General features: G+C 43.8%; 1 protein-coding gene across 1 annotated transcript in view; it reads right to left on the minus strand.

Annotated features, from left to right (window-relative positions):
• Positions 1–25,663, minus strand: part of CFAP47 (cilia and flagella associated protein 47) — a 2,858,849-nt gene that overhangs the window by 2,226,544 nt on the left and 606,642 nt on the right. The window contains exon 31 of the mRNA XM_078657910.1: positions 14,249–14,330. Within this exon, the coding sequence (XP_078514036.1) occupies positions 14,249–14,330 (82 nt within the window). The remainder of the gene's footprint in view (positions 1–14,248; positions 14,331–25,663) is intronic.

Raw genomic sequence — 25,663 nt, forward strand, 5'->3', positions numbered from 1 at the left:
CGCCGAGGAAAGAGAGAGGTTTACGATCTGGGTAACCTTCCCACAGACAGTGCCAGCCACTTCCGCCAAAACCAGCGCCGGGCACGGATCGGCGGGAGACCCTGATTTAAGGCCCTCTAGGAGAGGCAAAACATCATCCTCGGTTACCATCTCAAAGTTAACGAGCTGTTGGATGTCAGAGGGATCAGGCAAACAGGGGATGTTAGGTCCTGGATTATCAGATATAGAAGTGAAACCTTGCTGAATCTTAGCTATCTTATCTGAAAAAAAGTGCGACAAAACATCACACCATTCCTTAGAGGATGGAAGGGTGGAGGTTTCTGCTGCGGGGCATACGAAGCTTTTAACAATAGAGAAAATGTCTCTACTGTTATTCTCCGCTTTAGCTATTCGACCTGCATAGTATAGTCCTTTAGCAATTTTAATATCGGCGTAGTATTTCTTTTGGGCAGTGCGCAGGGCGACCTTTGCGTCCAAGCTATAAACACGCCTCCAGACTCGCTCCAGTTTTTTGCAACCCAGTTTTTGCTCCCTCAACTCGCGTGAATACCAGGGCTGAGAGGGGAAATGACGAGGTCTGGGAACGGTAGCATGTTTGGTAGACGCATTAGCCGCCTGTTGCACCCACCCATTGAAATCATCGACCGCCATATCCAGCTCAGATGAAAGGGGCTGGTGAGTTTTCAATAATTCTTGGTCAAACCTGGCCAGGTTAATCTTCTGAGGGTGGATGGTGGGGGGTGAAGAAGCTAGTCTGCCCACTCTGCCCACCTCCCATGAAAACCTGATCAGGTCATGATCGGACCAGGTAACTTTTTCCGGGCCTGATAATTTAATAGGGAAGTTAGAGCACACTAAGTCAAGGAGGTGACCCCCGGAATGAGTTGGAGACGACACCCATTGCTTGAGCTGTGACAAATGCAGGACCTCTTCAAGTCGGCGCGATTCCAAGGCGCCAAGTTTATCAACATGAATATTGAAGTCGCCGAGCAAAAGAAATCTGGGAAAACTCAGGGCCCGAGGCACAATGCAATCTTCCAGTGTCTCAAGGAAGTGTAGGGCAGGCCCTGGGGGCCTATAGACTAGGGAACCCCCAGCATAAAATGAGGGCTAATAACAAAGGAAAAATTAAGGATTTCGCCCTCCACCCCCCCTGTCAGTTGTTCGGAAGTAAAGTCCCAATCTTCTTTAAATATTATTGCTGTACCTCCGCCTCTGCCCAAAGGACGGTCAGCCCTAGCAATCCTAAAACCTCTCGGGACGGCCAGTTCAATGATCGGGGCGCAGGAGTGGTTAAGCCATGTCTCCGTGATGAAAAGTATCTCAAGCTGGCCCTCCGTTAAGAGATCAAAAATGTCAGCTGCATGTTTTACCATGGATCTGGCATTAACTAGACCAGCTCTTATAGTTATCGTGTGATCCAAGTTTGCACCTACACGCAGAGGAAGTGTGAGCTGGGAAGAGAAGCCACATCTCGGGCATAGCGTCCCGATAAGCTCAGGTCCTCTTCGATAACAGCAGCTTTGCGCCACCGGGGGAGCTAGATTAAGGAGGGCAGAGCGGGAGTAGATAAATCTATGTGGGCCATCTCGGTCGTGTGGAAGGGAGGACGGATGGCTGGCCCTGGGCCCGTCCGAGGCACGGACGGGCACAGACGGGCCCTCCTTTGGCGCTCCTTCGGCGCACAGACGGCGCGCCCGCTGCGCGAGACCGCTGCGCGCTCTGGGACACATCGCTATTTGTAGCCCAGGCCCCTCCCCGAGCTGGACCGCTAACTCGAGCCCAGCCGGGGTCCGGGACCGCCCAAGATGGCGCCCGACCTAGCCCTCCACGTCAAACGGCACAAGCAAACCGCGGTGGAACGGGGCCCAGGGGGACCGGTAAGCAGCGCACACAGCGGTACACAAAAATGATTTAAAAAATACAGTACACAATTAGTAATCAATTGGAGTATTTAAAATAGATTTTGTTAAAAAGGGTCAAGTGAGAATTGCAGCGTGAGGCGCGTGGCAGAAGAGATCACTCGCAGTCTGCTATCGCCAGTCCCAAGCGCGTTCACAAGGTGCTGCCACCACCCTGGTCAAACGCACTAACACCCTAAATTCAGATCTATTTGTAGCCCAGGCCCCTCCCCGAGCTGGACCGCTAACTCGAGCCCAGCCGGGGTCCGGGACCGCCCAAGATGGCGCCCGACCTAGCCCTCCACGTCAAACGGCACAAGCAAGCCGCGGTGGAACGGGGCCCAGGGGGACCGGTAAGCAGCGCACACAGCGGTACACAAAAATGATTTAAAAAATACAGTACACAATTAGTAATCAATTGGAGTATTTAAAATAGATTTTGTTAAAAAGGGTCAAGTGAGAATTGCAGCATGAGGCGCGTGGCAGAAGAGATCACTCGCAGTCTGCTATCGCCAGTCCCAAGCGCGATCACAAGGTGCTGCCACCACCCTGGTCAAACGCACTAACACGCTAAATTCAGATCTATTTGTAGCCCAGGCCCCTCCCCGAGCTGGACCGCTAACTCGAGCCCAGCCGGGGTCCGGGACCGCCCAAGATGGCGCCCGACCTAGCCCTCCACGTCAAACGGCACAAGCAAGCCGCGGTGGAACGGGGCCCAGGGGGACCGGTAAGCAGCGCACACAGCGGTACACAAAAATGATTTAAAAAATACAGTACACAATTAGTAATCAATTGGAGTATTTAAAATACCATATGTTGGCGCTAATGTATTGCTTCTTCACATATAGCATTAACCTAATCCTATTGTAGAGATTCAGTTAGATATAGTCACCTAAAGATGTTGCCCGTCTATTAAAGTCCACTTTCTACATCTAGAGTATCGTGAACCAAGGATCACTCAGTTCACATGTCAATAACAATGTTACCCATCGTATATGTTGAATAGGATTTAGTCATTCAAATATGGCGCCCATATAGACTAGTCCGCTCTCTATACCAACTTTTTTTGTAAACATGTGACCGCCTGCAACACATGTATAAAGAAACTCCGCAACGAGGAATCTCAATGATGGCGGTTTTAGATATCGAGATACGCGGAGCCTACCAATAGTTACCGGTAAGCCAGTGAACTGGGGGATATATCAGAGTTTAACGCTGTATGTAATGGTATTCTCTATAAGATTTTTACGCGACAATACTCTGAGGCTCTCGTCTCAATTGATTATTTTTTAGAAACGACAGCTGCTCGCGAGAAACTCAAATATCACCGAGACATCCTTACCCTATATTCCGGTAAGCTAGCGAACGGGAGGTTATAAAACAAAACGTATGGCCCTAATGTTAAAAGAATTTAGTTAAACCTGTTTAAATATAACAGTATACTAAGGCGAGTGATCCATTTTATTTAGGATGTGAGTGATATCCGTTCTATTAAATTGTGAAAATCGTCAGGTGTACTTCGTAAACTGCAGAACATGTATAGCGCTAAAAGAAAGTAAGCCACTTTTCTTATAAATTTTGGATGGTATCGATACTTCTGCAGCATAGTAGTACTATCCTCAAACATATGGTGTGTTTCCTCTTATTAGATAGCGCACAATAGAACTCTACCTACGAGGAAGACATAGCGATTGTGCAAAATAATAAAGGATACAGGGCAGCAATTCATCCAACGTTCTCAAGTAAGAAAAGTTAAAACTAGTTGATAAAACGTATGTTGAAACATAAAGGCTGATTCTTATAAATGAATATATAAATATACATATGCATAAAATCATGTTTCCTCAGATACTAATCGTCAAATATTCCAAAATGTACTCAAGATAATTCAGAAATATGGGCATATTGAGATATAAGAAAATGAAACAACCTAATTGAGACATCATGATTTCATGTAAGTACAGGCCTGATGTTGACTATGTGATAAAGTTACCAGCATATAAATCCTTGCGGTAACTGAGATTATTTCTCTCTAATCAAAATTTGTTTAGTGCAAATTGGAGAATCGTATCGCAAATCAACATATGTGCTACATCACCTTTTGCTTAAAGATAGTGAAAACACTTGACCCATCTGTCAAAGAGTAAGTAGGTTGACCCAGTATGCGCCACATAAATAAAAAGCAGCTATGATACAAAACTTGCCACGTAAAAAATCTTTTAATAACAATGGCTAATTATGACATATTATCCATTGTTGAGATACATAAGGCTATCAGGCACATGCATCAAAGGATTTTGCGATCGCAAACGGTGCGAATCGCAAAAAACGGCCGTTTGCGATCGCAAAATCCTCTTTTGGAATGCATGAAGGGTCAAGGCCCTCGCAATTTAAGAATTCGCAAATATTTGAGAATTCTCAAATTGCGATTGCATTTAAGGAATCGCATTTTGAGATTCCTTAAATGCAATGCATGAAACATTAAAACATTACGAATTCGCAATTAAGGGGAGCAAATTACCATGAGGTTGAACCTCATGGTAATTTGCGAAAACTTTGAAAAATGTACTTTTGTGCATTTTTCAAAGTTTCATGTTGTGCCCACACATGCCCTAAGGGCGTGTGTGCACAACATATGTGCACAGATTGATTTCAGGGGTGCAACAGGGTGTCCTTTGAACACCCCTGCACCCTTGAAATCGCATTTTCAATTTGCGATTCGCTAATTGCTAATCGCAAATTGAGAATTTCTTCCCATTCATTCCTATGGGCCTCTAGGCCCATAGGAATGAATGGGAAGGGATTCCTTAATTGCGATTCTCAAATTGAGAATCGCAATTAAGGAATAATAGGAAATCGCTAATTTTTTAGCAATTTCTTGATGCATTGCATTTTGCAATTCCTTAATTGCGATTCCTTATTTTTCGCAATTAAGGAATTGCAAAATGCAATATTGATGCCTATACCTGTAATGGTCTCTACTGTCCAAAAATAAAATATGTAACTTTTTTGTAAGAAGTAATATCCTTTAGTGATTTCTCCTTAAATCGGGTAATTTATGGGTCTTTTATCTTTAGCATTACCTTTATAACCTTTTGGAGTATCTTTCATCGTTTTTCTCTTCCTTTCTTCTTTTTATTTTTCTTCTTCTCGTTTTTCCCCCTCCCTTTTCTCTTTCTCCTCTTTACCTTTTCTTCTTTCCTCCCCTTTCCCTTTCTCCTTTTCTCCTCTTGATGTCTCTCCTTCTGCTATGTCTCTTCATATTCCCTTTTCTTTTCTTCTCTTTTCCTTCTTTTTTCTCTCCTTTTTTCTTTGTTTTTTCTCTTTTCCCCCATCTTTGGGCCTTCTTCTCACTCTTAAGGTCATCCCTTTTTTCACACATTATCAGGAATTTGGGGTATGTTTGATTCTATTTGTAAATATATGTTAATGCTTTGATGAAAAAAAATATGTATTACAGTCTATGTAATTTTCTTCCAACCCTCTTTTTGTTCCTAAAAAAACAGTATAATAAATGTTTTTATTTAAAAATCGAAATATTTGATAAAAACAACAAGAAAAATAAAACACATGTTTGAGCTGTGCATAATAAATGAAACACATACGTTTCAATTTAAAATATCATGTACATTATGTATAATAAATATATGTATCGTTTACTTTTAGGTGCATAAAAAGTCCTGTATAAATGGATTAATTGGTGTTATTGTTATATTTTTCTTTTGCTAGTTATGCTAAGAGACGGTTTCCTGATGAAGGCAGCAGTGCCGAAACGTGCGTAGTTCCTATTCTGCCGCTAGCCATCATCATTTGCATCCGTTCTTTGTGTATAATCATGAATGTAAATATGAAATGTAAATAATTTTATAAAATGCATCTTATGAGTTGAAATATAGCAACCATAACAAGAAAGAGAAAAAAAGAAGCACAAATATGGATATGGAAAAGAAAAGAAAATAGAATAAAAATATATTTTTCTATGTATCCATTTGTGGACTATCCATTTTTTACACCTTTAAAGTATAATGTTTAGAATGATTGTTTGCTATTGTATTTTTACCTAAACTAAGGAAGTGATCTGTCCAGGTTAGTGGAAGGAGGGCATGGACTTTAAGTGACCGAATGTTGGAAAATACTGGGTCCAGTAGGTGGCCTGCAAGATGAGACGGGCCCTCCACTAGCTGAGTTAACTGGCAAGCATCCATGTCTCGCAGAAAGTTGGTAATCTCATGGGAGTCAAGACGTTCCAGATGTAGATTAAGGTCTCCTATGATGCTAAAGTTGGCTGTCTGCAGGGCACGGGTGGATGCGGTATGGGTCAGGGCTTCCTGGAAAGCTCCGGCCGGCCCTGGGGGGCGGTAAATAAGAGGCCCAGTGAGAGTGAAATTATCAGATATCTTGATTTTAAATAGGGCACATTCGCAGTCAGGTATAGTCAGAGGAGAGAAAGTGCAAGAGTAGACAGATTTAAATCTCACAGCTAACCCACCTCCCCTGCTGCTGGGTCTATTCTGTGTGAGCATCGAATAGCCTGTCTGGAGGGCCGGGGCAGGAATAGCCACCGAGTCATTGGTTAGCCACGTTTCAGTTAAAACAAAGTACGTCCGGTGACCAGTCCAGAAGAAGATCAAATATTTCTTCATGTTGTCTCACTAGAGACCTACAGTTGAGGCTATACATATTGAGGATTGTGGCGTTGGAAGTCTCAAGAGGTGCCTCAAAGTCAATCTTGACTCGGAACCCACACTTATTACATTGAGTGTGGGGGGTTTCTGGGTGCCAGAGATGGTCGGCACAGGGTGCTTTGGCTTGAAGGGCTAGCAGATGCTCCCAGGGTATAAAGGTCTCTGTGGCGATCTGAGACCAGGGGGACTGGCGACGTACCGGCGAGGACGGGCGCAGACGGGCTTGCCTTTGGCGTGCCAGCGGCACGCGAGCTGCGAGTCTGTGCAGGCATGCAGGCTATGTAGTCTTTGCAGGAAGGCCCGCCTTCGCCGCCACCCGGAAGTGTGTCACCCTCAGGGGGCCGGACACAGGTCTGACAACGCCCTCCCTCAACCGGCACAGGCCGCGGTGGACCGGGGCAGAGACCAGGGTAAGGTGTGAGAGTTGTTCTCAAGGTCTCTGAATGGATGTATCAGTGACTGTATGGGTGTGTGAGTGGCTATATGGGTGTGTGAATGGTTGTGTGGGTGTGTAAGTAGGTGTGTGGCGGGTGAGTGTAAGAGTGGGAGTGTAAGTGACTCTATGGATCTCTGAGGGGTGTGAGTGGGTGGCTGTGTGGGTGTGTACATAGCTGAGTGAGTGGGTGTGTGTGCATGTGTGGATCTGTGAGTAGGTGTGTGAGTGGCTCTCTGGGTCTCTGAGTGGATGTGATAGTGACTGTATGGGTGTGTGATTGGGAATATGGATGTGTGAGTGATTGTGTGAGAGAGTGTGTAAGTGGGTCTGTGAATGGGGGTATGTGTTTTTTTAATTGGGTTATGGAGCCACGACATATTTACACCGGGGCTGCACTTGGCACCACAGTGGATCCGCAGATCCTGGTGCAGCAAAAAGAAATTTTTTTTAGACACTTTCTTTCCACCGACTCCTCTATCAGTCCCATGGGTTCAGCATACCTCTGTCCTGACCCTTTATATCCTATATGTTCCAAATTACAAAATGTCAGCTGTAATTTTTCTATCAAGTTGCAGCCAGCCAATCGCAGCACTGCTGTTGGCACTTGTATACGCAGATCCATCGCAGTGGATCCGCAGTGGATCCACGTCCCTAGTTATACATAAATCTTTTTTCTTTAATGACTCCAAAACTACTGACCTGATTAACACCAAATTACAAAAATCATTCTTTCTGAACCAAGATCTAGCTTTCTGCGAAATTTGGTGTAAATCTGGTCAGTGGTTCGGGCTGTAGTCCTGTCTAAAATCCCTATGGGATATTGCATGGGGAAAACATGTTTTAGTACTACCCTTTTTCTCAGCCCCTGCTTGACAAGTCACACCAAAACTTTCCAGACAGCAGCTGAAGTCAGTTTCATACTAGTTTTGAAAATTTGTGAAGATTCATCAAACAGTACCAAAGTTATTAGCAAAACATAAAAGGCTTTTTGAGGAACTGTTCAACAGAATCTGAAATTAATTATTGACCAGACCGACAAAACAAATCTTTTCTAACTTGTGTGGATTAGGATCGGTTTGAGATCAAAGAATTTGTGAAATTTAAAACCTGGGCACTTAAAAGTTTCTCAGATGAAAATTTCTTGGTGAGCACTACTGTCAAGCCAGTGGGACTTCGACAATGTTAGTTATGTCTCACAAACACACAAACACACACACTAGCAGGTAAAAATGGCTGGAGATGTGTCATTAACATGATAAGCCAATAGTCACACATGAAATGTGCTAGAAACTTCTTTAAACAGGCATTGGCAAACCAAATAGGTCCTGCCTATGCAAGAACCCATGGTTGAGCCGATAAATGTTAGCAATGTTGTACACCAGAGTGGCTGTTGTTCAGCATGGCTAAAAGTTAGTAGGGTAAAGGAGAGTGGCTTGGAGTGTCGTAAAGTGGAGTAGAGTGCAGTGCCGGAGTGTGGCGTGAAGAGGAGAGTAGTAGAGTGTCATGGAGTAGTGTACAGTGTTGTGGAGTGTCGTGGAGGGAGTAGATTTTCAGAGAGTGGAAGGGCGTATAGTTGAGTGGCGTAGAGTGGAGCAGAGTGTCAGAATTGAGTAGGGTGTCACAGAGTAGAGTGGCAGAGAGTGTCGTGGAGTGGTGTAGAGCAGAGTGGGGTGACGTAGAGGGTGTCACGTAGAGTGTTGTAGAGTAGAATGGTGAATTGCAGAGTAGATTGACATGGAGTGGAATAGCAGAGTGGAATAGAGTGGAGTAGTATGTCATAGAAGAGAGTTGCGTAAAGTGGCATGGAGTGGCATAGAGAGAGTTGCATACAAATTCGCAGAGTGGAATAGTGTCGCTGAATGGCATAGAGTGGAGTAGAGTGCTGTAGAATGGAGTGGCATAGAGCTGAGTAGAATGTCAGTGGAGCAGAGTTTAATGGAGTACAGCATCACAGAGTGGAGTATTGTGGAGTGTTGTACAGTTGGGTGGAGTGCTGTAGAGTGGAGTAGAGTGTCTTAGAGGGAAGTGGCATAAAGTACAGTGGTGCTGAAGAGATTGGGGTATAGTAGATTGGCATAGAGTGCAGTGGTGTAGAGTTGCCTACAGTGCAGTGGCATAGAGTAGAACAGTGCAGAGTAGATTGCAGTGGCGTATAATGCAATGGCAAAGAGTGGAGTGGAGTAGAGTGGTGCAGAATAGAGTTGAGTGGTGTAGAGTTGAGTGGTACAGGCATAAAGTGCAGTGGCGTGGAGTACAGTGGCATAGAGTGCAGTGGCATACAATGTAGTGGTGCAGAGTCCAGTAGAGTGGCATAGAGTTGAGTGGTGCAGGGCAGAGTGCAGTGGAATTCAGTGCAGTGGCACAGAGTACAGTAAAGCAAAATAGTGTGTCAGAGTGCAGAGTAAAGTGGTGTAGAGTGGTGCAGAGAGCAGTGACGTAGAGTAAAGTGGTGCAGAGTAGAAGAAAGTGGCATAGAGTGCAGTAAAGTCAAGTGCAGTGGTGTAGAGTGACATGGCTTGCAGTGGCATAGAGTAGAATGTTGTAAAGTATAATGGCATAAAGTGAAGTCGTGCAAAGTAGTTGGTGTAGGTACAGAGATGTAGAGTGCACTGCTAAACTTTGAGTTTGAGTACAGTGGTGTAGAGTACATTTGTGAAGATTGCAGTGGTTTAGAGTGCAGTGGCATAGAGTATGCTGCAGTTACGTGCAGTACAATGGTATAGGGTGCAGTGGCAGAGTGGCGTAGAGTGCAGTGGCATACAGTAATTATTTCAGAGCAGAGTGGATTGGTACAGGGTAGAGTATAGTGGTGCATGGTAGAGCGCAGAAGTGTAGAGTGGAATAGAGTGACACAGCATTGATTGCTGTGATGTACAGTGGAGTTGCATAGAGTGGTGTAGAGCGCAGAGTGCAGTGGCATAGAGTGCAGTGACATAGAGTAGATTGTTTCAGAGTAGAGTGAAGTGGAGTGGAGTGGTGCACGGTTGTGTGGAGTTGTGAAGTGTAGTGGTGAAGAATGCATTGGCGTAGAGTGCACTGTTGCAGAGTGGAGTGGTGTGGAGTGGTGCAGAGTGGGTTGGCCTAGACTAGAGTAGTGTGGTGTAGAGTGCTGTGTCATAGAGTGCAGTGGTGCACAGTAGGATAGAGTGGCATGGAGTGCATAGGCATAGAGTACAATATAGTTGGGTAAAATGGTGCACAGTAAAGTGGCACTGAGTAGAGTGGCATAGAGTAGAGTGGCACAGAGTAGAGGGACAGAGAGTACAGTGCTGCACAGTACAATGTTGCAGAGTGCAGTGGTGCAGAGTGCAGTAGAGTGGCATAGAGTTGAGTGGTGCAGGGCAGAGTGCAGTGGAATTTAGTGCAGTGGCACAGAGTGCAGTCATGCAGAATAGAGTGTCAAAGTGCTGGGTTATAGAGTGATGCAGAGTAAAGTGGTATAGAGTGGTGCAGAGAGCAGTGACAGAGTAAAGTGGTGCAGAGTAGAATACAGTGGCATAAAGTGAAGTAACATCAAGTGCAGTGGTGTAGAGTGACATGGAATGCAGTGGCATAGAGTAGAATGTTGTAAAGTACAATGGCATAAAGTGCAGTCGTGCAAAGTAGTTGGTGTAGGTACAGAGGAGTAGAGTGCACTGCTAAACTTTGAGTTTGAGTAAAGTGGTGTAGATTACATTTGTGAAGATTGCAGTGGTTTAAAGTGCAGTGGCATAGCGTATGCTGCAGTTGCGTGCAGTACAATGGTATAGGGTGCAGTGGTAGAGTGGCATGGAGTGCAGTGGCGTACAGAAATTATTTCAGAGTAGAGTGCATTGATAGAGACTAGATATATTGGTGCAGGGTAGAGCGCAGTAGTGCAGAGTGGAGTAGAATGACACAGCATTGATTGCAGTGACGTAGAGTGGAGTGGCATAGAGTGGCGTAGAGCGCAGTGGCATAGAGCGCAGTGGCATAGAGTAGATTGTTTCAGAGTAGAGTGAAGTGGTGTAGAGTCGAGTGGTGCACCGTTGTGTGGAGTGGTGCAGTGTATAGAGTAGTGGTGAAAAATGCATTGGCGTAGAGTGCTCTGTTGCAGAGTGGAGTGGTGTGGAGTGGTGCAGAGTGGGTTGGCCTAGACTAGAGTGGTGTGGTGTGGTGTAGAGTGCTGTGTCATAGAGTGCAGTAGTGCACAGTAGGTTAGAGTGGCATGGAGTGCATGGGCATAGTGTACAGTGGAGTAGCGTAAAGTAGTGCACAGTAAAATGGCACAGAGTAGAGTGGCATAGAGTAGAGTTGCACAGAGTAGAGTGACAGAGAGTACAGTGCTGCACAGTACAGTGTTGCAGAGTGCAGTGGTGTAGAGTAGAGTGGGGTAGAGTGAATTGGTGTGGAGTGCAGAGGTGTAGAGTGGTGAAGTGTTGTTGAGTATAGAGGTGGACAGTGGTGCAAAGTAGATTGGTATAGAGTGCAGTGGCATAGAGTGTATTGCTTTTTAGTAAAGTGGTATAGAGAGCATTGGTGTAGAGTGCAGTGGCATAGTGGGCAACAATATCAAATTGAGAGGCGTGGTGTGGAGTGGCACAGAGTGGATTGGCGCAGAGTGGAATAGAGTGGCGTACACTGCAGTGATATAGAGTAGATTGCTTCAGAGTAGAGTGAAGTGGTGTAGAGTGCAGTGGTATATATTAGTGTTTCGTAGAGTGCAGTGCTGCACAGTAGATTAGAGCGGCTTAGAGTGCATTGGTGCAGAGTACAGTGGTTTGGAGTGATGCAGAGTAGAGTGGCGGTGAGAGCAATGTTACATGGGTACAGTGACATAGAGGGAAGTAGCACAGAGTGGAGTTTTGCAGAGTGGAGTGTTGAAGAGTAGAGTGCAGTGGCATAAGAGTGGAGGGATGCAGAGTAGCGTGGTGTAGAGTGCACTGCATAGAGTAGAGTGGTGCATTGGCGTAGAGTGCAGTGGTGTGGAGTGCAGTAGGGTGGCACAATGGTGTACAGTACAATAGAGTGGCGTAGAGTACAGTGATGGGGAACGCAATGGTATAGAGTGACGTACCCTGCAAGGATGTAGAGTGCAGTGGCACAGAGTAGAATCTTGTAGAGTATAGTGGCGTAAAGTGCCGTGGTGCAAAGTAGTTGGAATAGGTACAATGTACAGTGGCATAGGGGCATTGGTTTTGAGTACAGTGGTGTAGAGTGAATTGGTGTAGAGTGCAGAAGTTTAAAGTAGAGTGGCGTAGAGTGCAGTAGCACAGAGTGAAGTGGCATAGAGTGGTGCCGCGTAGAGTGGTGCAGCATAGAGTGCAGTGGAGTGGCATACAGTGCAGTTGCATAGAGTGCAGTGGTATAGAGTAGAATGTTGTAGATTTGAGCGGTGCAAGGTGGAGTATAGTGCTGCAGGGTAGAGTGCAGTGTCATAGAGTAGTGACGTAAAGCGCAGTGGCATAGAGTAGGGTGGCAGTGAGCAGAGTGGCCCAGCGTTGTTCGCATGGCATAGAGTGGAGTGGCGCAGAGTGGAGTAGAGTGGTGTAAAGTGCAGTGGCATAGAGTGCAGTGGCGTATAGTAGATTGTTTCAGACTAGAGTGAAGTGGCATAGAGTGGAGTGGTGAAGGGTAGTGTGGAGTGTATAGAGTAGTGGCGCAGAGTAAAGTGGCATATAGTGTAGTGGTCTAGAGTAGAGTGGCGTAGAGATCAGTGGCATAGAGTACAGTGGTGCAGAGTAGAATGGAGTGGCATAAAGTACAGTGACACAGAGAAGAATAGAGTAGCATAAAGTGCAGTGGTGTGGGGTATAGTGGCTTGGTGCAGATTTAATTAGCGTAGAGTGCATTGTCTTTGAGTAAAGTGGTGTAGTGTGGAATAGAGTGGAGTGGCCTAGAGTGGTATAGAGTACAGTGTCGAAGAGTGCAGTGGTGCATAGTAGAGTAGTGTGGGTAGATTGTATAGAGAAGTGGAGTGATGAAGAGAAGAGTGAAATGATGCAGAGAAGAGTGCAGTGACGCAGTGTGGAGTGATGCAGAGTAGAGTGGAGGCATGGAGTGGTGTAGAGTAGAGTGGGGTAATGTGGAGTATACATGCTATGTTAGCATACTGCTATTACAGACAACACATCGTCAACTGAAATTACCATTGCCTTTGCACTCAAATACAGTTTTACTGATAAAAGTATACAACGCAAAAACAATAATGTGTAAAAATGTCACCATTCAATGTATTGATTGAATCGTCGGCTCAGTTAATTTACAGATATTTAAATTTGTGCAGCCTTCCTCAAAAAGGTCCTCTCTAGCCAGCATGATTGTCAAAAAAATATTCTCACTTTGAAGTCAGAGAAAGAAAAATAAATGCCAAGTTCCCTGGAAGTCACAGTCTGACATTTGACCTCTGTCTTTGAAAGCACAACAAATGTGACAAGATAAGAACAAGACTTAAAGGCCTCTTTACAGAAAGCAAGTTCATGGAAGAATACAGTAAGCAGGTTTGGCCAACGGGAGGGACAAACTCAAGCTGGAAGGCCTAATGCAAACAAAGCCAGAAAATGTGAGTTACAAACCTTATTGCCAATGGTAAGAAATGGTCAGAATGTATTCCAGGGTCAACTTTCTGAATGTCCCCAAGATGCCTTTAGCAAACCAGACAGCCGCACTGTCTGGTAGGCTGCAAAGTAAAAAGTAAGTAGGGCTTCCAAGATATCACCTGCTATCCAATTGCTTTCTTCTCTGCTGGACTCTCTTGAACCCAGACTAGCCAAAAGGGTTAACTTTTACGTAGTACAAATGCACAGAGAGACATATGTACCCGCACAAGCAAACAAGACTTGAGGGAACAGCTCCCTCTTCCCTATTTTTTGATGAAAGACATCAGGGGCGTTCTCCTTTGAAGAAGGGAAAACCAGAATGACACTAAAAGAACTATAAATACAAATTTGACTTACAATCGCTTCAATGTGACTGATAAACAAAGACATCCAATACCATTACTACACACGTGTAAATTAAATGAAACCAGCATCTGCTATTTTAAGCCACCTACAAGGAATGAACTGCACTGCAGTGTACATAGCAAGTGACCCAACCAGTTCATGTTGTAGGTTCCCTGCAATCAGACCAATTTACAGACAACCTAAACTAGAAGAATGAGCACATTCTAACCACTGCACAGTCCCTTCTATTTTCAGGTGAAAATTCTTCACAGTAGAAGCCAGACATTCAGAATCATGCACGTGTTGAGCAGTTAACTTAGTTACCTGTAGTGCTCTCCATTTCTTGTAGTCTTGTGGCTCTAGAAGAAATTCCGGCTTGATGTGAGAAAGAGAAGCTTTTTGGTTTCTACATTAGGAAGCAACAACAAAATCGAAATGTAAAATACAATATCTAAAAGCAGCAAAATTCATAACAAGCCTACATTTTTGTTTCATGATTAACACATATTAAACACATTTGTTACAAATGGATATATGCTTAAATAGACCATGAATCTTTCTAATAAAATCTCATTACCAAACCTATCTTTTCACTATGTGCATGTTTACAACCTTCCTAAATGTAGAAATTCATATTCCACAAGGCTTCAATTAATGCAATTCCAAATAAAAGTATTAGCAAAATTCCTATATTGAGAAATTGTGCCAACCCCATACACAGTTTGGGTATTCATAGCTGGGCTTAACCAATCTGTAAAACACATATATAGTCTCCTAGTAACAATAGTGGAGCCAACGGTGTACCTACAAGGACAAGTAAAATAATTCCTAAAGTAAACTGTGTGTGTGGATTTTTATTCAATGCAGTGATCAAATATTGTACCGGACACTAGTTCCGGGGCAAGTCCTTACACTGGCTCTCCTCCTACCTATCAGCTATCACAGTCAGTCATGCTATCTTCTAGATCTTCCTTCCAAGTTATGGCCGGTCATGTACTTCAGGGTTACTCACTCACAACATCCTGTTTTAGCTGTAGGTTACTCCTCGAACCAAACAACTTTGCTCGTTCAACCTTTCCTTTAAGCCTTACGCTGATGCCACTTAGCTTATATTGAGGCTAGGCAGGCAGCAATTTCTGTGTGGTTGTACTGTGGTTTCAAAATAGATGTCAAACAGTTGTCTGAATCTTAACAAGAACTATATTAGGAGGTAATTTTGGGGGACCCCCTTAATCTAGTCCTCTGCTTTGTGGCCGGCTTCTTTGTGACTTTGCTCTTACCTCACTAGATTATTCAGGAATTTTGGTTTATGGTTTGATGATGAGGTCACATTTAAGCAATCAATTTTTTTTTTTCAATCTTTATTCGGTTAAAAACCTTGTAAGATACAATGCATTTAAAAAGATACAGACAAATGCAAAGTCACAGTTAGATTTGAGGACAAATAGCAGCACGTGATTCTTGTAACAGGAAAAAAGTGTATTTACATGTCCCAAGGATGTTTTTAAAATGGAAGACAATTCATTACAGTCGGCTTGTCTCATCTAGCGGGATAACTTACTAAATATGAAAACAATGGAATAATTACAATTTAAAAGAAGCACCAGGAGCACTAAAAGCAAGCAGTACTTTAACATGTAATGCAAAACCAGTTCTATTTTCCTCTGCACTTAACTTGCGGATACTTTTCTAGCCAGCAATAATCCATGTGAGGGTAAATAGGATTAGGTTTTACAACCTTTTCTCTTTCTAATCAGGGCTACACATAAGAGGAAACGGCTCAAACTAAACACTATCGGTTGTGAGGTATCACCTTTGAATACTCTAAGCCCAACCTCAACTTGGCGGAAGCCTAACAGTTTACATATAGGCTTTAACCATTTTTTCCTTGCACTAGAGTAAGCAGGGCATATAAACAAGGCATATAAACAATACATGGGATTCATCCTCTTTCAACCCCATTTCACAAAACTCACATAAGTTGGAGTCAATATTCCCGTTTGCACCCTTATTACAATGCTATTTGGCTGTCATGACCCTCGTTTGCAAAATGCCATGCCTGAATTTTAGATATAGACTCTTGGCAAACGGGGGATAAATTTCATCCATAAAGGGCTCCAATTGCATAGTCATTTTTATTTCAAAAAAAGTTGAGGTCAGAGTTCCTATGTTGGGTTTGGTTAACACTGAATCACTTATAAACTCCCAATACCTTTGTTTCAGGAGTTTTTTTGAAGAATTGGTTAGCGATTCAGGGTCAGACCAAATTCCCCAAACCATTTTTCGACATACACTAGCCATGGCAAGTAGATAGTATTTTTTATGGCCATTATCTCCCTCAATGCTTCTCTATAATCCACCAGCTCCTCTGTGGACCACAAACGAACCCAATAGAGCAGTGGGCGAAGGGAGGCATAGTCATCAGTGCATCGGAAATTTAGGTCCCACAATATGGGAGTCAATGGTGTGGAGCCCGGTACACCTAAGAGCTGTCTAATGAAGGAGTTCTCACGTACTAGAAAAGTATCCTTCAATGCGTAACCCCAAAGGTCCGCCCCGTAGAGACAAGATGATTGTGCTTTGCCTTTGAACGGTTCAATGGCCGGAGAGACAGCTTTAAAGTGACTGTTCCTATGTTTTTTTACAATTGGAAACTGGTTTTGGGTCAGCCTCAATTTAGCATTTTCAAGTTGTGTTTTCCATGTTAATTTACTATCTAAAATGATACCAAGGTATTTAAAATTGGGGACTTCTTCAATAATTTCATCATTTATTTTAAAAACTTTGTTAAAACCCTTATGGGGATTAATTGTCATGACCTTTGTTTTTGAGGAATTAATTTCCAATTTCCTGTCATGGCAATACAAATTAAATTTATTTAAAAGATTCTGAAGTCCTCTAGGTGTCTGAGAAATTAAAATCGGGTCATCTGCAAATAACAATGCCGGAACGGCTTCACCACACAATTTGGGAGAGTCATGCTCGCAGCCCAAAAGGGTGGCAGGGATATCGTTAACATACAGGGAGAAAAGGGTAGGTGCCAGAACGCACCCTTGCCTAACCCCTTTAGATATATGTATTTTCCCACTAAGCTCCCCATTTGGTCCCCATCTGACTTGTGCATAGTTGTTCTCATGCAGTCTAATTAATAGCTGTAGAATGTTTCCGGGCACGCCCATGTTATTTAGTGTCCTCCATAGGTCTGCCCTAGGGACCATATCAAAGGCTGCTTTCAAGTCGACGAAGGCCACATATATGTGGGAGCTCCTTATCATAGTGTATTTCCAGACTAAACATAAAAATCTAAAAACCTGGTCCACTGTGCTTATTTTAGATCTAAAAACCAGCCTGGTACCTCGTAAAAATGGAATGATCATCGATCCATGAGGCAAGTCGGCTAAGAACTTGACGGGCGAAGATTTTTTGCAACACGTCAATCAAGCTGATAGGACGATAATGCGCAGGGTTCGACCTATCACCTTTTTTGAATAGTGTTACAATCTCCGCCCCCTTCCATGTTTCAGGGACAAGGGCACCACTAGCAATTTCGTTGGATAGTAGATTGATGTAGGGAGCCCAGATATAGTCCTCGTGCTTCCAGAGGTCCCCTGGTATTCTATCCGGTCCGGGGGCCTTTCCTGGCTTGACCGCTTTAATTGCTGAAATCGTTTCCTTCAGAGTGAATACAAGAGGGGGTTCTTGTAGTGCCATCTCTAAAGACGTATTGGTCTGGTCTTCGCTATCACCTGAATCGGCACTAGCATATAATAGGGAAAAATGCCTAACCCAAGTACTCTCTTCGAGAAATCTATCTTTAGTGTCTATTGCCCCTTTGGTGCCACTGGCAATAAGGCTCCAGAAGGAGGTCTGGTCCTTGCGCTTACAAGCATCTAACAGGTCAGACCATACCCTCTCGTCCCATTCTTTTTTAGCCAAAAGTAGACATCTCTTGTACTGGGCTCTTTTGGTTTTAACATTATCTGGTATGTTTCCCCTGACTGCAGTAATTAGCTCCGTTTTGGCTCTCCGGCATTCCTGGTTATACCAAGAATTACCCATTGTTTTGCATTTGTGGGAGGTATTTGATCTTTTTACCACTCTAGTCAAGATCTCACTAAGCTGGCCAATTAAATGGTCATGGGATTCCATCAAGCAAGGGTTATGGTTTCCAGGCCTATTCTCCGTCAAGGGGGACTTGTGTCTGACAAAGACATGGTAGATCTGGCTAACAATATTTACATTTCCTAGGACTACTGGCCATTTTAGGGACCTGCGATTGTTTGCTTCTAGAGGCCCTTGTGCTAGGAAACTTTGTCTGACTTTCCTATTAGTAAACAGGTTCTGCATAGAAAGAGTAAAAGGGTAATGGCCACTCTCCATGCGAACATCCACCTTCAGGTCCACTACCCTAGGCCATAAGTGTTTAGAAATTATGAAGTAATCTAGATGGCTAGAGCAATCCCCTCTAATGAATGTTGGATTACTAGGGCAGTCTGAAGGCAGTCGCCCATTACATGCACGCAGCCCATGCTCAAATGTTAAACTCAGTAATTGTAGGGCACTCGCAGTGCAGGCTACTTTATATGTAGTGTCAACCAAGGGTATATTATTGGGACTGTCCTCGTCTTTATAGATATCTTCGAGACCAAATATCGGCTCAAAACTTCTATTAAGGTCGCCACCTACAATTACCGTTGCATTCTGGTCTAACCCTGCCATGATGTTACCTAGGTGGGTTATGACTGACGATTCTTTGCATGCTTGATGGGGTCTGTTATAGATATTGATAACATAGATGATCTGTCCCTTGGGCTTCCTTAGTTCGATCATCAGGAGGTCAGGGTTATTAGTTTCAATCTGCTTATAGCATATCCCCCCTGTAATTTTTACCCATATTGTTAAACCACCAGACGGTCTACCTCCATTAGTATTTATTGCAGAAATAAAAAAAGACCTGTAATCAACCTTAAAGTGATTCTCTAACCCCCAGGTTTCCTGGAACAGGATAAGATCCCCATTGTCAAGATATTGATGCCAATCTGGATCAGATAGATTTTTTCTCAGCCCTGCAATATTCCAACAAATTATTTTATCTATTTCTAGGATTTCATGGTTTGCCTGTACATGGGGTTGTCTAATAATCTCAAGGGAATCAGTATCCAATGTTCGAATCACGTCATATTGTATAGTGGAACGGTCGGATATCGATTCTCCCGAGCAAGCCAATGCATTTTTGTTGGGCTCAGCTTCGGAGTTGTGCCTAGTAGTTGTATCCCCTTCTTCAATAGAATGTCCACAGACCATGAGTCAATCGCAGTCGTTGAGGCCGGCCAAGACCCCAAACCTATTGGTGGTACTAACTCCACAGTTGTGTGACGGAGCTACGAACCCCCAACCATTTATAGCTGGGTTCCATCTGGACACTGGGGTATTAGGGTAAGGCAAGTTCAGCTGGTCACCTAACCATCCTCCAACGTAATTGTCATTTCGTGTTGGCGCATACATATTAACATGATTGTACAAACCCCGTCTGTTCACCATGTTCCAATGTAGCCCCTGGGTAGTCAAACAGGGCGTTTTTTGATGGCCGCCAAGCCATGCACCAGCCCTATTGCTGGAATCAAAATGCATCTGTCCCCCACCCCATCTTTTGTTTCTTGCCATCCATGGTGACTTCAGAGCATTTTGTTTTGATACTTTTTTCAAATCGTTATAGAAGAATTCCAATGTAAGGGGAATTATGGTGCCACTTCTTCGTTGGGGTGGTAGAATGTTCGGCAAAATATTCAAAAGCGTGGTTGAATTATGGAAATTTAGCACAACACAGTCTCCCTTCCATTTTTTGGAATTGTTCCCAATCCAAGTAACTCTCCTTGCCGTTTTGACTTCATCAGCTAACTGCTGTTCTCCCCCCTGTGCCATCCTCATATTGTTGGAGAGCCAATGTAATGCCTTGCTTGTTAGAGATGAAGTTGATTCTGTGTGGTCAGGTGATAGAGTGGGGACATTTGCTAGTACTAAAATCAGAGGCGCAGCTTCTAGTGCAAATTGTGAGGGGTCACTCTCAAGGCTATAGGGAGCTGGTGCAAGCGGTGGGTCTATAGGTACCTCTTTTTCTGGTTCTTGGATGGTAGGACCATTTTGTGGGTTCTCAGGGGGGATAGACTCTATTTGAGGTACGTCTGATTCTGTCCCACCCCTATTGTGTATCTCTTGGCAGACCAGCTGCTTTGTAACACTCTTTGAGACAATACCTATTGCGTCAGCTAATGTGTCTTGAGTACCTCCCAATTTTTTTATTACTGCAGTAAGTTTATCAATTTTGCCGATCAGAGGCTTGATGAATGTCTGAATTTTTACCTCTAACAGCTCTGAAATTTTGGACAGTAGAGCTTCATCCAGTAGCTCCCTAGTATTTTCCTCATGCTCCCAGCATTTATTTTTAGATTTTGGTGATGGGGTAGGTTTATTCTTCCCTGGCCTCCCCCCCCCCGCGATTTTTTTTGCATTTTTCGGCACGCTCTAACTACCCTAGTTGCCCTCTTTACAGACGGTGCTTCTTCAATCACATTGTCAGTATGTATGTCCACATCAGTGTCCGTATGAATCTCCATATCGGCCCCATTAGTGCCACTTATGTCCATACTTGCATTGCCCGTGGAGTCAGTTTCACCAGTAATAATAATAGCGTCTTGTTGTATAGCATCGATTGTTTGTGAGGTAGCAGAGGGGCTCATAGAGGGGAGGGTAGGAGACTGGTATAGGCCCAATGATTGTCTACGATCACTATTTATCCTGCTTACCACCTGGACGAGATAGCTGTCCATGGTGTTCTTAGGTGTATCCAGTGCCTTAGGAATGTTCTTTTTAGACATGATTGTGAAACAATTAGATTCTTTCTTTTGCCTATGTAAAGGTATAAGTAAAAGGACACTTGAAATAAGAGGATCTTACTTCGGTAGCAGAACTGGTGGCGCTTTTCTCTTCTTCCTTTTTAGGTGCTGTATAGAAGATGTGTAGACTTTTCTGGGCACATTCCATGCAAAGCCAGGCCGTAGTAGATATTAAGGGGGTGGCCTAGCCTAGCCTCCTCTGGCCTCTGACGGCCACAGAGGGCCCGCCCTTTGCCCGCGCTTGTTCCCGCTCGCGTCCCGCTACGCGGAGGGGGCGTTGCTGTTTTGAGCGCCTCCGGTCGCCTCCTGCCTCCGCGTCACACTCGGCGCGCCCCCGCAAAGGCTCCTGGGGGTTGGAGTCCCCCCGCTCTGCAACCGCGTTGCTGGTAAGAGGCGGCGGCGGGGGGGCTCGGTTCCTAGTCCTGCGTGCCGGTTCCGGTTCTCTGCCACACACGGGCTTCCCCTGTTCAAAGACAGCGTCTCCCTTCAGGTACTGGGCTTGCTAAGCAATCAAGAGATAGGATGTCTGCCACTAGTTTTCACCTTAAAATTCTTAGGAAGATTTTCAGTTTCTTTCCAGAACTCATGCATTACCCAGTTATCAAGGCTTTAGTGGGCTCGTACCGGGACTATTCAAAATGCCCAGCATTAGCCAGTGGCGAACATAAAATGATGGGGACCCTGCAGAATGTGAAGTGGGGTCCTGAGTCTTCTAGGTCTCACAAATATTCATTAGCCTTGGACGGAATGAGCCAATCTAAATGAATTGGGAACCCCTAAAGGGTTGGGGAGGTTGCCCCTGTAGAACCCCTAAAGGGGTGGGGGTTCCCCTGCACCTGTGCTATGCTCTTGCTATTAAGGCTTCCCTCCACAGTTATACATCAAAAGCAATTGGTTCAAAATGCAGGAGCCTATCTCTTTCTCAAACTGCCTTGTAATAAACATGTTTCCAGCCATCTCCATAAGCTTTACTGGCGTCCCATCCTCAAGAGGTTGTTGTTGAAGAGCCTTTTTGTTTTAGGGCCTTGCAGAACCCAGGCCCCTTACATTTGGCGATTTTGTTCCTGGTAGTCCTCGGCGTGGCCTTTTACATTTTCCTTGGCTCACTTTCTGAATATTCCCAAGATCAATAAACAAGGCCAAGGTGGTCGGGCTTTCTCAAACAAAGTTGCAAAATGTGGACTTTCCTGCCTCTTGAAACTTCCGGAAAACCATTAAAGCCTGCCTTTTCGCATTCCCTTGACCTGATGGCTAGCTGGACTGTCCTTCAGATGCTTTGCACCAGGACACATTAACACATATGAGTGTGTTTTACAAACTCTAAATATTATTAAACAATCGAAATAATATCGCCCCTAACTGATTATCCGTAATTTGAGATATTTTTACACAAAGAACGAATACAAAAAATATTTCTTTCTGCCAGCCTGAACGATTTGGAAAAAAGTCATGGGCTTAAAGGTTAATTTCACCGTTTAGTATTGACATTGTGGTCTTAGTGGAGATGGCCACAATTCAAGCATTAAAAAATGATCGTATGCATATATCACAGGACACCAATTCGTACAATGGTTTCATTATAGTATTAAACACCAGCTGGATAAGAGCCAAGACTAGAACAGAAAAATGAATGGCATTCAGTTGCTGATGTACTTTCTGATTAAATTAGAGTTCCTCTATATTTACTGTTTACTAGGGTGACAACCCTTTATTTACTTTTTGCAGTACACTCATCAACTTTCTTTTCCACGTGAAAATGTGTAGTAAAAGTAAACTTGGTACATTGATTTTCAATCAAAACACAAAGCTAGATTTATTTTTTCTAAAGAAAATCTGTTTGAGATGTATTTTCAGACTTGGAGAGTCTATGTATTAGGTCAGCAACAATAGGTAAGAAATATGGAGAGGCATATGAGGAGGCTACGTTGGAATTGGGGGAAGAGATGGTAGACAGAGTAATTCGATCAATTGAACAGAAGTAAGGGGGCGGCAAGTGAACCTTATTTCCTAAAAAGTGAATTGGGAATCATGTAATAGACCTTACAAGTCCAATGAAAACTGCACATGAACCAGAGGCAGAAACAATATTCAGCAAGAAGAATGGGAACTAGAAGCGAAGCATGCAATTTTATGAGTTTATTACATTTTCACATCCGTCAAAGTTTATAAAATGTTGACAACGGCTAGACATCAAGGCTGATAATATGTATAATATCCACATAAATAAATATAAAGCATGCAGGTATATATACCCAGGCACTTCCTGTTTGCAGTCACATTTTAAACTTCAGATAAATACAACGCAATGAGTTCCCTTCATCCTATATTGCAAAGCTTTTTGGAATGGTGCGGCTCTAGAAAGACCTACCTCAGAGACATTAAGGGTTCTATGTCTCATTTTGTAGAATTCAGCAATGTGAATCACCTTCTCTCCTCATTCTCTCACCTTCCAGTATAAAACTTGTTTCAAGCCTCACTTTTGCAATCCTTCAATTACAGCACAGTTACCACATTAATCTTAGCTTATCTTCTATCTTCCAAGTCTCCTATGCTTCACCTACCAAAGTGATCCTCTATTCTTCTACCAAGTGTAATTTCAACATCACAATTCTTATTACTAAGCTCCCGTGTGTGGATGCTGGCATGGTCCTCATACTTTCATCCACTTTCAGGACCTACCAGATCAAATCAATTAACATGCCACTTTCACAGCTGTAACCAGCCATTCACAAGATAGCTCTCTGAAACAGTAGCCATCACTCTGCCCCACACATAGAGGCCCGTAACCTTTCATCCATGGGTTCGCAAGGCCTGAGAGGTGACCCAAAAGAAATAACATTTAGCACATCAAAAAAATGGACAGTCAAGGACCCATTCTGGCATTGTTTGAGCTGGGATTTCACCTGATAATGATATCAGACGCATAGTCTGCTTTAACTCCTTGAGAGGCCTTGGCCTGAATTCAAGAATAAAAATGTTTGGCAAGAAACCCACATCAATGCATTTCTAGACCCATCCAACTCAAATACATGCGCTTGCCTGCTACAGCTTAACTATAAGTTCACACCTGGATGTCAGCCACAGTGATATGTTTATCAAACGTTTACCCCAGGGCCCGATCTGCACTCTATATGATTCTCTAATCAGCCTCATCTCCATCCTGAGCTGTGCCCAGGCCTCTTTCCAGTGACCTCTCACTGAATCAAAGAGAACCCTCAGAAGTGAACTGAAGAGCCTGGCTCTCCTTCCTCCAGTGTGTGTTCCACCCAGATCCCACAAATGCATAAATCCACAAATCTGTCTGGGGGAAATGCTCTACCTCCTCATACTCCACCAGCCAGCTATGGGTCTCCCAAAATGGAACCTGTAATCTTCCATGTATTGTACCATTTGTATGCACACATACACACAGCACGCACACACATGCAACCACATGTGCGCTGCACAGCTCTACACAATGAATTGATGTAGGGCAAGGGAGAGCTAAGCACACACCAGTGGAACTTTTTATGAATGAGCATGTCGTTTTCATTCCAGTGACACAGGAAACAAAGGCCTGTTCACTCCTACTGATCACTACACGGTATGCTGCCGCCACCACACTTGTACTACTAAACTCCACTCAAAGGCAGTAACCTTTCACCACTATGAGGGGAGTGCTTTGGGCACCACTACCCTGTCTAACAAGACTGCAATCCATGAGACAGGTCAATGTCATGACGCACACACATGATCCGTGTTTGCCCATGACAATAAAAATGAGTACAGAGGTCCAAAGATTGTTGCAGCTGGGATACTCAGGGCAGAGATGCATGTATGTGACTATGAGAGAGGCATTTCCGTCATAACACTAGGCATAGCAGCATTACAGTTTGGTTAATGACCAGCAGAATGGCACAAAATTCACAAACTTTCAAAATTCCCACAAGCACAATTTCTGACCACAAATGCTGATATATAGCTGTAAAACATGCACTGTGATTATAATCTAAAGAGTGCACAGCTTTTGGGCTGATATGCAGAATTCAAGTACTCAGCAGGGACCTGTGAGTGGAGATGGCATGCGGGCAGAAAGAGCAGGGCGGAACCAACAGAGGGACACATAGGGTGCAAAGAGGGCAAGCAGAGCAAAAGAAAGGGGAGCAAAACCAGTAAATGGAGTATATGATAGGGGGTTAGGCGGGAAGCACTTTGAAATCACACAGGAAGAATGGAGAGGAAGAGAAAAACCAGAGTCCAGAGTGAAGGATAAAGAGCGGGAAACAGCAGGTTAAAGAAGGATAGGAAGGGGCTATTAGTGACTTCAGCAAAGACAAAAAACAGTTTTCCTTTGTGCAACAAAATATCATAAATCTAGCAGGGTCAGAGTCCAAGTGGAACAGAAAATATTTATCAGAAATCACAAAGTCATAGGTATTACACTATATTATATTTGGCAAACAGTCAGACCTAAGTTAAGGTCAGATCAAGAGAAGGAGTAAAGGGGCTTCCCTTACCAGTAGGTGTGCCTCACGCGGTTGCAGGCTGAAATTCACATTGATTTACATTCTCATTTCTAGCATTTTTGTAACACAAAGGGATTCTTTGAGCAAAAATGTCTTTCTTTGCAGTTTGTCTTGTTTCCCTAGATTCCCTGTCTGAGGGCCTGCATGCCTGATTGCGACCTTGTCGCCCTGACATCCTCTAAAGAATGCATGTCTGAGAATTGAAACTCATTATCTATGAGTACCATTTAAGGAGATTTCACTGATGTTGCATGCTGTTAGGGTACTCCACAGGACTTGTTCACATACTATCAACATCCTTAAGATGGATGAATGTATCCAGTGCATGTCCAAGGTTCCTA

The sequence above is a fragment of the Lissotriton helveticus genome, chromosome 8 (assembly GCF_964261635.1).
Source record: "Lissotriton helveticus chromosome 8, aLisHel1.1, whole genome shotgun sequence".
NCBI classification, from domain to species: Eukaryota; Metazoa; Chordata; class Amphibia; order Caudata; family Salamandridae; genus Lissotriton; species Lissotriton helveticus.